We start from the raw sequence: 13,931 nt of genomic DNA, 5'->3' as shown, positions 1-13,931 counted from the left end.
CAATCTCAAGTCTGCTGCCTCTAGACAGTAAAATCAGCCCTTGAGTTCTTGGTGTTGGAAGTACAGTCATCTCGTCCCACTCTAACAGCTTGTCTGTTTGGATCTTAATAGGACACTTCAGTCTGCTGGATCACTTAATTGGGATTAAATTCCCTTGTCAAGCAATGTGATCAGTGTTTTGTCCTGAATTTTGTATTTTTTCCCCTTTTGAGTCTCTCATAAATGTTTTTTCAATCCTTCAGTAGGAACAGCCACTGGGAGAGGACAAGTATTAGTTAAAGCATCCAGTGTCACAAAAGTGTTTGAGTTGGAAGGGACCTTTAATGGCCATTTAGTCCAACAACCTTGCAGTGAGCAGGAACACCTACAGATCAATCAGGTTGCTCAGAGCCCTGTCGAGCCTCACCTTGACTGTCTCCAGGGATGGGGCATCCACCACCTCTCTGGGCAACCTGTGTCAGTGCCTCACCACCCTTACTGTAAAAACTTCTTCCTTATATCCAATTGGAATCTCCCGTCTTTTAGTCTAAAGCCATTTCCCCTCATCCTGTCACCACAGACCCTGCTAAAGAGCCTGTCCCTTTCTTTCTTACAGCCTCCCCTAGAATGGGAGGGTGAGAGGTTTAGACTTAGTCCTCAGTTTGTCATGACTGATGGATGCAGCTGGATTCTTGGGAAAACCTTCCACATGAGATTGTGACAGGAGGGAAAAGAACACATATCTTGAATGTTAGCTGTCAAAAATCCCATAGTGCATGTCTGTTTAAACTACCCCACTAGCTGGCAAAAAGTCTGAAATGTGTTAAGCAGAAACCATTAATACAAGCTATTCTTGTACTGAGGGTGTTAGTAACTTTCAAAAAAAGTCTTGTTCTGGTAAGCATTGTTCCTTTTAGGATGTGATGTTACATCATGGAAGTAATCTTTTTTTGTTTAATGAAGGAGGAGCTCAGAGAATCATGGGAAGAACCAACTGATCCTCAAGCTCAGCAAGAAATAATTAATAGCATTGAAGAAGTTTATTTTTCCAATGATACCTTTGATATTGTGAAGTATGAATTAGAGGTGAGTTGTCTTCGTAAAAGAAAATGCAATAATATAACTAAAAGGGTTAAAAGTCAACTTCTGTCAGTGATTTGCTTTCATGCAAAACTGCTTGGTTTTGGTTTTGTTTTCCCTCCTTGCCCCCAAATCTTCTTGTAGTTGTACAGAGCTTGTAGCATACACTATTGGTATGGAGTTTCTTCTTTCAAAGTGATAGTCCTGTTGTGCTAACCTTTACTGTAATTTAAGCTACTTTGAAAAAGGCCATATAGTTAGAGGAAAAACACATCCATTTCTTTTTTTCAAACAGCCTGAATTAACAGACACGAATCATTTCAATGACTTGGGGCTCGTGTATGTATGACTTAAGAGGGTAATTACGATATTATATTCTTTAAAACTGATTTAATTATTCTTGATTTGAATACAAGTTAGATTGCAGAAACAGTAAAAAAGTTTCTTAAACAAAATTGGTTGGTTAATGCTGCATGTGTATTTTGTGTACTTTAATTTGTCAGTGAATTTTATTTGTTGTTTGTGTGCAGAGGCTTCCTCCTGTACTGAGTCTTCAAGAACTGGAAGAACATAGAGACAAATTAAAACAACAGCAAGCTGCTGTAAGTATTGTTTATACTGTAGCCAGAAATGTAACTGAATGTGTTTTGATTTCTTAAATCTGCTAGATAATGAGCTTTTTTGTTTGTTTGATTGTTGTTGTGTTCTTTTATAAGGGAAAATCATACCAATAAATCATGTAGTCACGGTAAATAATGTAAGTAAATCATGGTGATAAGTACTGTAACAAGGACCAAACAGTATAATGATTACTTTAGAAAGCTTATCTTCAGGGTGTTCAGTTTTGCAGTATATTGGAAGAAGTAGCATAGCATTTGTACAGTTGACAGGTAAACAGAACTTAAACCAGGTGTTTTGTACAAAAGATTATCACGATAGAAGGATAAAAAGAATATACTCACCAATGTTGAAGGTTTGCAGTAAACTCCACAAAGGAGTGATGTCCAGAGAAAAAAATCCTGCCTTAGTCGTGGTCAGCCCTTAAATGAGATCTGGAAGAAGTGTAGCCAAGCTCCACCCCTTTCTGTAGCACAGCTGAATTACCTTCACTTGTTCTCTCACAGCTGTCTCATTGCTTGCCTCAGGCGGTTAATCAGAGGTTCAGACTGTGATCAGCAGTTTCCCATACAGCATTTAATAGTGTTGCACTGCCTCTTTCTGAGGGATTTTTGGCAATGTAAAATATTGAAAAACATCATAGATTTTCTGTAACACAAAACATTCAAGTGACTGTGAATTATTTGTGGTAGAACTCTGATCTTCCACTTCTTGCACGCTATTACACTTTTGCACTGCTTATCTTGGTCCTGTCTTTGTTTTAGGGGTTACTATAGACTACAGACTTTCTGCTGTTTCTCCTTTTCATTACAATTTTTCCATTCCACTGAGAAGATACCAAGCCACTTCATTCCTCTTTAATATGTGTGTTGTGACAACTTGTATTTGAACAGGCATCTGGGTACAGATAATTTGAATTAGAAGGCTTTTTTTTGCTGTGTGTCTGACTTCCTGTAGTCCTACCTCACAAAGAGTTCTTTTGTTGTTCTGCAAAACTAAGCCATATATATATATATATTTATATATTGAGCAACCGAGTTGAACCATTTGGTGATTCTAACCATATTTTAATGTGGAAGGGGGAAAGTGTCCTCTTGTCCAGATTGCCAGCTGATAGTATCAATGTCCTTTGGAAGCCATTTGTATGCAGGTGTTCTTCCAAAGGATGGGAACTGACATGGTGGAGCTACTCTAAGTTTGTTACAGAAATAGCTTTTTGTGAAGATCCCAATCTCACACTGTGTTGGTATAACCAATTTATAATCTCTGCTGCATATGTATATATTAAAAACAGAAGAACCTCCTAATCTCTTTTTCCCACAACTCTTTTGGGGCTGACTGATAGTCAGATTTTATTTCATTTTTGTTTCTAGAAGTATTGGTCCCTGGGAAGAATATGGAGCAATAGAGATTATTAATATTTTGTGCTTGAAGCTGTTGAATAGTATATCCGTATAGTATATAGTACAGTATATCTGCCTGAAACAAAAGTGTATTTATGGCTTTCTTAGATTTCCATGGTAGAATTTTAATTCAGTTTTTTTCCTATCAGTAGCATAAACAGAATTTAAACAGCTGTAGTGTTTTGTATAATTTCTGTTTTTTATTCTAGCATGTTAAGAAGTAGAGACCAATTGTTCCTATTACTTTACTGTGGCTACTTTATTGAGACTATCGTTTATCAATGGCAGTACTCTTGTTTTTAAGGTATCTAAGAAAGTTGCAGACTTGATTCTTGAAAAGCAACCTGCATATGTTCAGGTAAGGCAACAGCCACTTTTTAACAGCGAACCACTCAATTTGGTACTGTTAGAATACTGTTCTTGTTTCAGTACAGCTTATATATTGTACGGGGTTAGAAGAGACTGGATTAGCTAGTGAAAGGATCTTACCTCTTCTGCAATAGCTGGAGGAAAAATAAAAAAAATTGTAAGGGTAATATTATTTAGGTAAAAGGGTGTGATGGGATTTTACTGCAGAAGGAACCTAGGTAGGGCTTTAATGATTGAGTGTTCAAACTTTTATGGTATATTTGTTTTGTTGCACACTTTTGGGATTGATAATGTTGTTGAACCATTGCTATTACTCCTTAGCATCTTCGTTTTGACATCTCCTAAGCATAACAGCATTGTGGAGAATGTGCTTCTTACATTTTACTGTGTAATGTTTAAATTGTTATATCAGCAAAATGTGGGATGCGCAAAGGGATGATTACAAATCCATTGTACCAATAAACGTCTTTAAAAACATTTCTCAAATATTTATGTGATCAAGTCAATATTTACCTGATTAAGTTAATAATCCTGTGTTATCTGTGGTCCCAAGTTTCCACAGTTATTCTTGTCAGTAGACTTACCAGAGATTTCTGGTGGGCATTATGAGACTCCCTCACCTTCCCACTGATTCATAATGTGATGCCGTGGGTACCTGGTAATGGCAACACCATTTCCCTGTCAAGTGATAGTAATGAGTTGTTAGATAAAGCAAAGGTGTAATTGTCTGTCCCATAGACACCCTGGTTCAACTGTGCAAAAAAAAAAGGGTGGAGAAGTCATGATTTGCACCCTTCTTCTCATGGATGTGCAGGTCTCGCAGTCACATCTGTTGAGTGTGAGAAGCATGGCACAGACACAAAATATAATAGTTTTGTTGCTGTCTCAAAAGGAGAGGCTTACTTTAGGAAACACCAGTGTCTCTGAGATAAGGGAAAAAGGTGTTCAGCCCTAATTACTCAACTGAAGGCTCCTTTTCCATGGACCTTTTGGCTGCATTGTTTCCTCGTGCCTCTCCAACTATGTTCAGGTGAAAAATTTTACAGAATCTTAAGGTAGGAAGACTGGACTTCTGGCATCTTAATGCAAATTAATTCATGTACATATTTCCCTGATTGCTTTGGAGTGGTGCATTCTATTCATTTTATATGAAAGTTTCCTATGCCGAATGTAAAGTATATAAATGTGGAAGTTCTCACTGCAATGATAGTATATTTCAAGTCTATTTCTTCAAAGAATCACAATTTAAAATAATTTGTTTTAATGTTTGTTTAATGTTACATTCAAGCTCTAAGCATATATAACATGATGAAATAATTACTATATAAATTAAATTGTTATTATAGCATCTCAAGATAGAATCATGGAATAACTAAGATTAGGAAAAGACCTCCAAGATCATCCAGTCCAACTGTACACCTACAACCAATATTTCCCACTAATCCGTGCTCCTCAGTACAACATCTAAATGTTTCTTGAACATCTCTAGGGATGGTGACTCCACCACCTCCCTGGGCAGCCCATTCCAGTGCCTCACCATTCTTTGGAGAAGAATTTTTTCCAAATATCTAACTTGAACTTCTCCTGGTGCAGCTTGAGGCCATTCCCTCTAGTCCTGTCAAATAGATAAAGGTATTAGTTGCTAGTCTTTGCTGTTTTGTAGCACAACTTGCATGTTTGTTTCACCTTGTCTCTTTGTAGGAACTGGAACGTGTTACATCATTGCAGAACGGCCTTCAGTTAGCAGCTGTTATTTGTACAGATGGAAGAAGGTATCTTGCTTGATAGCGGAAACTGAAAGGGGAAAAAGGGATTTAAGAAGATGTTTGTAAATCCAGGAGGCTGCTTATTATTGATATTTCCAGTGTATGTGCTGAATGGAATTAGCAATAGTAGTTCAAAGTACTAAAAAAAATGCCAGTTGCTTTATGTCTTGCAGCTTTTGTGGGGGTTGTGTTTAAACAGATACTTTTAGAGATGCACCGCTGATCCACCAAGAGATTCTGCTGAAGGGATAACACTTTTTCTTAGTAGTTTGTTGGTATTATTGCATTTTCAGCATTTCCCTAACAGTGCTGTTATTTTGTACATATTTTGTAGCACTTACGGTGATGTACGTGGTAGCATTTACTTAAAACAAGCCTTACTTTATATATCATTAAATTTATCATGTTCATTGTTAATTTACACAGACACCTGAATATTGCAAAGGAAGGCTTCACACAAACCAGTTTGGGACTTCTTGCAAATCAAAGAAAAAGACAGTTGCTTATTGGACTACTGAAGTCTCTGAGGACAATAAAAACACTGGTATATACAGATTTTTTTTCCAGTTAATAGCAGAATATTTTTGTTCATTTCCTTGTAGTTATTAGTGTTTTATTTTTCTTTTCAGCAAAGAACAGATGTGCGTTTAAGTGAGATGCTGGAGGTAAGTCTCTGCCAGACTACTGTATCTTGAAGCTATTCTAAATCATCTTCTGTTAGTCCTCTTAACTATCCCTTCTTCCTTCATCTTATGAACAGGATATGATGGGCCTTTGTGGTGGAATAGTGTGATTCTTTTTATTTAGTGGCTTAATTTTTTAATAGCAAGTTATGTAAAAAGTTGTAGTACACAGGCTATGGCACTAAAGATACTTCTGATAAGGTGTTTGTGTTAGTATACACTACTTAAAATGTAGGAGACAATGTGCAGGGTGAAAATAAGATCTTGTCTTTAGGTTTTAAAACTGTATGAAAGCTTGACAAGCTTATTGATGGCTATATTTTAATAATATCATGTACGAATTTTGACTTGTAGATTGCTGAATATTTATAGCTGATGTCAGATCAAATGGAACATCATTGTGATAATCCTTGTGACTCGATTTAGAACCTTACTCATTTTTAGTCCTAAGATTCTTAAATCCCATCTTGGGTAATGCACGTTGTTGCTCTTTACCAAACAAGATACATTGATTCACCTGAGGCTGCATCAACATTATCTTTAGCTCACCAAGCCCTGCACACTTATTAGCTTCTTATTTTTGTGCTGTACTGTATTGCACAAAAGATCAGGTGTCGTTCTCTGCTCCTAGGAGCTATCATGATGTAGAAAAGTGGCTGTTGCATCTGCACAAATACCCTAATGACAGGTTACCATAATTTTGCCTATGATTTTCAAGTATTAACTGCTGAAGGCACACTTTCTGGCTAAGTGGAGTTCTAGATCAGTGTTCACTCTCTGATCACAAGTACTGTATTCCACATATTAGCCATTTTATTATTATTCTTTTTTTCCAAGAGAAAGATAAAGCTTGGAGGATATGCAAAGGCTACTAGTAGCCATTCAGGGAGGACCATCTAGGTAGGATTTCCAACTAAAAAAGACTGGACAGAGGAAGGTGAGAAACATCTGGGATATATTAGAAATATATACAGTGCAAGCAGGCTTTTTGACTTGAAAGCATGGAACTTGCAACTTTACAGCTCTGGTAGACTTAATGGAGAAAGTCCTGGGTTTACAATGGAGAATAATGCAAAGAGCTGTAATTGCAGCAATCATGTTAAGCTGATTTGCTGTTTAGAGATCATGTAATGGATAAAGTAGGTTTTTCTCAGCATTCCTTTTTTTTTTTTTTCCCCTCCTTCCCCCCCCCCCCTCCCCCCCCCTTTTTTTTTTTTTTTAAATAGCAAATCTGTATTATATTTTTATAGTAAATCTGATTTGTATTATAATGCTGCTGCTAAAGCGGTTTCATTTCCGAAATTCCTCTATGGTAGTAGCTGAATATAAATTGCTCTTGTGCTTTTGATGTTCAATCACTGAATCTGAAAATTCAGTAACAGCTTTTCATTTGAGCTCTCTGAAGCATGTATTATAATGGATATAACTGGGGAAAAAAAGAAGCACAGGAAAGCTCTTAGTAATGGGGATTTTCCTTCCTCCAAGATTCTGGCCAAGACCCTTAATAAAATACAAAAGTAGTAATTATAGCCAAGACACTGTTGGCAGAACCTTGGGGTTGTACAGTCTTGAGCATATAGTTTTGTTTTGTATCATCATATGGTTCCTGGTTTGAATAAATGTTCTTTTTATAAATTAGAGCAACTTTTTTTTCTTCCCCCAAAGTTTTGGTTTTTTTTCGTCTTGGGGTCTTCTGTTGCGAACTAGTTGTCTACAATTCATTTTCATTAGTTATTGAATGTATCAATCTAAATAGAAAATATTTGTTTTGCATAATACTGATGTGTCTCTCATGTGTCTCTGTTGGTTTTGCAGCCTGCTTGAATTTACCTCTTCCCCTGCTCATAAATGGATTGTGTTGTATTAACAAATGTTTGAAAATTAAATGAGAAAGCTGTTTTTTAATAAGAGCTTTCTGATACATTTTCTTTGAATCTGTAGGTAAACAAGCATTTGCATAAGAACACAATATGTGCAGTCTTTTTAAATGTTGCTCACACCCAATGTTGCCTGCTTAAAATTCTGAATGGTTTGCACATTAATTTTTACAGCAGACCCTCAATAGTTTGCTGTAACTTCATACTATACAAGTGTAAGTGGTGAAATATTTTGGTCATTACGTTTATTCATTAGCTTCTAAGGAAGAATGAGTGTTGTGGTGTTTTCTTCCAAAGCCAAATTAGCTTTCTGTTTTATTTTATCCCAAGGAAGAGGACTATCCAGGAGCTATTCAACTATGTTTGGAATGCCAGAAAGCTGCCAGCACTTTCAAACACTACAGTTGTATAAGGTGGGGTGACGTGCTGATCTCACTTTCTGGATATTTGTCAGTGATACAAAGCAGTGATGATTATTTCTCAGTCTCTAAAGCAGTTTTGATTTAAACTTAATTTGCTTCTTAGAAAGGTAATGTTAAGGGATTTATGAAAGTATAAAGACCCTCAGTGGTGCTGTTCCCCCATACCACTGCTAACAAATCACTACTAACATGATATAACCTCTGCCTGGTCTGTGTCATTGTTTTCTAACTCTTGTAGTATGTTGTCAGTTAAAGTTTTGGCTAAGGCTGAGTTTTGACTGCTACAGATGGATACATTTTAATAAGGAAGTTTTTAACCTGGAATTAATTAACCTTCAGTAAGATGATTTTGGACGGGCAACTTACCTGAATTTTTGGTGATGAAAATAGCTAATATACAGCTTTATGCCACTGAGGTTAAAGTGCTTTCAGAATTGAAAATAAGCAGTATGTCTACAGTTTCTAGTTTAGAAATACTTCTTTTTTTGTTTTTGATGAAACAGAAGAAATAATTGGCTGTTTTATAAATGTGTGGTTTGTTGCAGCTTCAGAGTAATTACCCATAATGATTGATTTAGTTGAGGTCTTTGGCGTTAAGAATACACCGCTGTTAGTATGATCAGTAGTTTGATTTCAGACATTTTTTTTCCTTTCATTGATAGCGAGTTGAATTCAAAACTGCAAGATACTTTGGAACAAATAGAGGTAAGAATGAATATGTTGATTTAGTAAACATCAGTAGTTAACCTATACATATTAGTGTATTTAGCATTAAATATTTCTAATGCATTCTCTTTAGCAATTACTGAATGTGCATATTTTTTCAAATATGGTCCTTGGAATGTTATACTCTTTGCTATTCCTGCAGCCTTTTGTGCTGAAATGAACATAAATGCTTTATAATATGGTATCAAATTTATGAGCCCAGCTTGCTGACTGTGTCAACATTAAGTGGTAAAGCAATCCAATAAAAGACATGCAGTAATTTAAGTACTAGAGCAAAGATATGCTCCATGTGTGATAAAGATGCACAGTGGTTTACTGCTATGAATGTGGTCCTAAAAAGATGTGAAAATTAATGAGAAGCAGCATGCCAATAATAGGTTTGGATAAACCACATGAGAAATGAGTTCCACTGGAAGTTTTTGAGATCAGCAAACTGGAAGCTGCTGGGTAAGGCCAATACTAAGCCAGTAAGCAAATAAGACTTGAATAGCTGGGACAGGTATGACCAAGAAGATCAGATGAATGAGTAAAAGTATGTAGGAAGTAAAGAATCCTGTGGTTGCTTTTTGCAAAAGCAAACTATGTTGCAGTACCCTTAATTGATAAGAACTTTGAAGCCATAAATAAATGCACTTATTTTCCTCATTTGTTTTTGTTTAAGTTGATATACTAAGCTTGGTGTTTAAAACATTGTTTTGCCCTCTTTTATATAGGAACAATTGGATGTAGCACTCTCTAAGATATGTAAGAACTTTGATATCAATCATTATACAAAGGTTCAGCAGGCTTACAGGCTGCTTGGGAAAACACAGGTTAGTATTTGTGTTCTGAGTAAGTTGTAAAGACTGGTGATGTAACAGTTTGAAGATTTGAGTACTATGATGGAAATTTCCTTATGCTGATCAGTCTTGCCGTATATATTTACAAAGGCCGTTATATTAATGGAAATTGCTAAAGCAAGCAGCACAGTCACATGTAACATTTGGGACATGGTATAACTGTAATAATTCCATATTTCACCTGTATGTGGTGCTTTATGCATTATTAATTATACCTGGACATGTGAGTGCTATTTTTATTATTTTTTTTAATATCTTGAGCTGTGTACAACCTGCACCTTGTTATGTACACATTCCTATTTTCTATTGTACTTGAATGTGATGGAAATGAAGATGTGAGGAAGGAGGGTTTTTTTTAATTATTACTTTTATTTTTTTATTTCTTATTTTTATTTTTGGCAACAAGAAATGAAATAAGGTACGAAAGGAGGAAGCCCTGCAGGCAGTTCTCATCAGTGATCAGTTTTCATAACACAATGACATTAAACATGGTGCTGTCAGTGTAGCAGAGACATAATGGCTTAGAGGAGAGACTCCCCCAGGAAGCGTTAGCTGCTGACAATCACAGCAGAGTGTTTGTCTCTTGCTAAAGGCAGACAAGAACTCCATCCTGTTATGAGGTTGGTGTTTTTGTTTTCTTTTGTTTTGCTTTTTACCTTTTATTAAGCTTATTCCCAATATTTAGGACAAGGACTGGCATTAGGATGCCTTTTATGTTTTGTCTTCAAAAATTTTTATTCATTTATTTTCCCTTCTAATTAGAACCCTTATAGGAAAGTTGGGTTTTTACTGTTGGGTGACAACAGTATAGTTTTGCAAAAGAAATTAATTTATTTTCCCCTTTTTGACAATGTGCAGAATTATTGGAATGCCTAAAGACTGCAACTTGAAGTCAAGGAGAGAAGATTAGTTAGACTTATCCTTTTTAGTGCTTTGTATTCAATTTCTTTCTTTACAGAATGAGAAACTTCGAAAGCAGAGATAACACATTCACTTTTCCAGCCTAGTGCATGATATGCTGAGAAAGGCAGATTTCTTTTGGAGAGAAATGAAGTTTCTGAGTAAAATGTAGGAGCAAAAGAGTGGTTAGTGATCAGATAGAAACAGAATCGCTTAGTAATTGCCTGCATCAATACAGAACTTCTGGATACTGGTCAGTAGCAAAGAATGTCAGATAGCAAGTACCAGAACTGATCATTTTCAGATCCATGGGATATGATAACTTCCATTCTGGCACATAAAATAGTTTTTCATCTCTTCTCTCATATAATATATAATGAATATTAGCATATATTGAAGCAGCAAGAAAATTAATTGTCTGAAATGGACTAATGTGTACAACTTCTTTACAAACGGCAAGTGGGATAATTATGAAACAGCTTGAACTAAAACTCGAGCATGGTTATGGAAAAACATGTTGTACAGTTACTTGGTTTTAGTGCATGTGCTGATACTTTTTGGAAGAAGTAAGCTTTTTTAAAAACAAACTTCATTCTTTGCTTATATTGCAAAAAAGGGTTTGGTAAGGAGAAATGTTTTGACATGACTTATAGGCTTTCTGCTGTTGCTTGTTCTCTGCATTGTATTCTAAATGGAAGAATTCAGTGTACCGAGCAGATACATTCAGCACTTTGGTTGTGATTTTAGTTTTATTAATTGCAAAGGCATTATTATTGTTTTAGTTGGAAGTGTTTCAAATGGGGAAAATAAAAGCAATAATTTCTGCCCATTGTTTTTAGTCAAATTGGTCAATGATTATTTAAGGTTTTCTTTATTTTTCTTCGTGTTTTCTTTCAGACAGCAATGGACCAATTGCACATGCACTTCACTCAGGCTATTCACAACACTGTGTTTCAAGTTGTGCTTGGATATGTGGAGCTTTGTGCAGGAAACACAGACACCAAGTTTCAGAAGTTACAATACAAAGACCTCTGTACAGTATGTAATTCTTGCATACATATGTACTTTTAAATCTAAAATTTTCCTCTGTTGTAAGTACGCCATGTGCAAGCAAGTAGTCAGTTATAATAGGTGTGGGATTGTTTTAATAATTTCTTAATACAAATCATAGCCTAATTGAGAAGTTGTGTATTTTGAACTTAATGTTGATTTTGGCGGAGTTAAATCTTAGTATTAATGTACACATCGTCTGAATAGATGCAGATAAGTAAACAAACAGAGATTAACACTTCAAAACTCATGTATTCTTCACAGCAGTGAGACAAATGTGACTGTGCATTTCCCACTTAGATGAACAATTTTACTCTCTTTTCTTTATGTAGAGCCATTCTTAAATAAATCCCTATACCTGAAAATCTCATCTTAGAAATTTCTACTACATACATAACACTTTCACAAATTTGATGCTCTTCGTCTAATGAATATCTTAAATCACAATTGGTTCTTTGGAGCAGAGTGGCTCAGCTGTCAACTGTCATCTGTTTTTAACTGTTTGAGTTATACAGCATTGGATCCAATGGGCCATCAGCCAGGATGGCTACTAGGTAATGCTGAAGTCTAAATACATTGTTGAGCTGAAGCAGTGAAATGAAGCAGTGGATGGCTGCAACTATTTTTCATGATGAGGCATCCTCATCATTAGACTGCATAGCTTGACTTCTGTCTTTACTTTGCTGTTCTATGAATGTGCGCAGGATGATTATATCAATTTAAAAAAAAAAAAAAGGCAATAAGAAATGTACTTTGCACTTGTAGACAGTTTGATCAACTGACTAATACCAGGCATTTGTCAACTCTCCAATACTTAGATACCCATCAAGGACTGTACCTGTTTGAATATGGAGGTGTCTGTATGGTTTGTGTTGCCTCTGCAAATGATGAATGTGGCTGGCAACAGTTTTACAATATTATTATTATTTTTCATAGCATATTACATCAGACAGCTACATTCCATGCCTTGCTGATCTCTGCAAAGCCCTTTGGGAAGTCATGCTCAGCTATTACCGAACAATGCAGTGGCATGAGAATCATGATCAAGATGAGGCAGCAACTGTGTCTTCTGGTAAGAAATAATTCTGGAAACAAAACATCTGATACTTGGAAATAACTTTTCTTGTGCTTGTTTAATTAATTGTTATTTAGGTACCTTTGTGATCTTGGCTTATTGCCCCTCAGCATTATAATTCACAGTGTGCAAAAAGGACTTAAATACTCACTGAACTTTCGTAGTCCTCAGCTTAACCTCTTTTAAAATAAATGTGTGTGTGCGCCATTACCACAGTTATAACAGTTTTATTTCAAATAGTGTTTGTTGTTTGCTCAGAAGTCAGCTGTGGTAGATGAATAGAAAATCTGAGGATTTTTCCTTTAAATGTTGCTTGTCATCTCTACTACTGAAAATGATTGCAAGGTGTAGGCACAACTGACACCCTTGACACCCTCATAGGAAAAGGCCATCATTTTATCATACAATATGATTCTGGTTTTGTTTTATTGTTGTTCCAGTTTGTGTTTTTGGGACAGAAACACAAAACCTTAATCTGTCTTTTCATTTCAGTCTTTCTGGATATGTTTTGCTGGACATATAAAATATTAATTTAAAATATCTAGGAACAGACTTTTTCTATTTCTCTACTAACCCAAAAATGCTTCTTTTTGCCAGAGCATGACACAGTATTCAGATTTATTCAAAACTCCTACTTATCTGAATCAGGTGGGATTGGTCTCGTCTTTCTGATCTGCACATAGAAAAAAAACACTTATGTCAAAGGGCAAGAAGTGTAGACTGCTTCTGCAATTGCCTGATTTACATAAAACTTGTGTCCTTTACATTGGACTGCAAGTGAAAAGAAACATATAAATTAGAACTGGAGGTGAAGAACAAGCATTGGAAGGCTGTGCTTCATAGAGTGCGTTTGTAATTCAGTGTTTCTCTCAAAAATTGGATTTATTACAGTTTTTAAGCCTTAAAAGGAATAAAATTTGTCTAATATTGCCTTCTTATTTTAAACGTAGAAAAAACAATGCAAATATAATGTGAATTGCAAGATGTGTTATATATTGTAAATACAAGAAAATTCTTGTGTTGTATGGAAAATGATGTGTATTTTTAAAAGTTTTTCAAATGAAACTTTTTTACTCGTTTCAGAATTAAAGTTCAGAGTTGAAATGTTTCATTTTGAGATGCGCCTTGTGAAGGAAGATTCTCA

The 13,931-nt window shown here is 35.6% G+C and overlaps 1 protein-coding gene across 1 annotated transcript in view; it reads left to right on the top strand.

Annotated features, from left to right (window-relative positions):
- VPS50 (VPS50 subunit of EARP/GARPII complex) overlaps positions 1-13,931 on the top strand; it is a 60,050-nt gene that overhangs the window by 8,162 nt on the left and 37,957 nt on the right. The window contains exons 3-13 of the mRNA XM_015853539.3: positions 943-1,065; positions 1,590-1,661; positions 3,385-3,438; positions 5,151-5,221; positions 5,642-5,759; positions 5,845-5,880; positions 8,106-8,188; positions 8,860-8,902; positions 9,637-9,735; positions 11,560-11,700; positions 12,649-12,784. Coding sequence (XP_015709025.2) covers positions 943-1,065; positions 1,590-1,661; positions 3,385-3,438; positions 5,151-5,221; positions 5,642-5,759; positions 5,845-5,880; positions 8,106-8,188; positions 8,860-8,902; positions 9,637-9,735; positions 11,560-11,700; positions 12,649-12,784 — 976 coding nt within the window. The remainder of the gene's footprint in view (positions 1-942; positions 1,066-1,589; positions 1,662-3,384; positions 3,439-5,150; positions 5,222-5,641; positions 5,760-5,844; positions 5,881-8,105; positions 8,189-8,859; positions 8,903-9,636; positions 9,736-11,559; positions 11,701-12,648; positions 12,785-13,931) is intronic.

Source organism: Coturnix japonica, chromosome 2 (genome assembly GCF_054131305.1).
Source record: "Coturnix japonica strain WE chromosome 2, WE-NBRP24, whole genome shotgun sequence".
Classification (NCBI taxonomy): Eukaryota; Metazoa; Chordata; class Aves; order Galliformes; family Phasianidae; genus Coturnix; species Coturnix japonica.
Note: the sequence above shows the minus strand (reverse complement) of the source record. Positions and strands in the feature narration are given on the sequence as shown.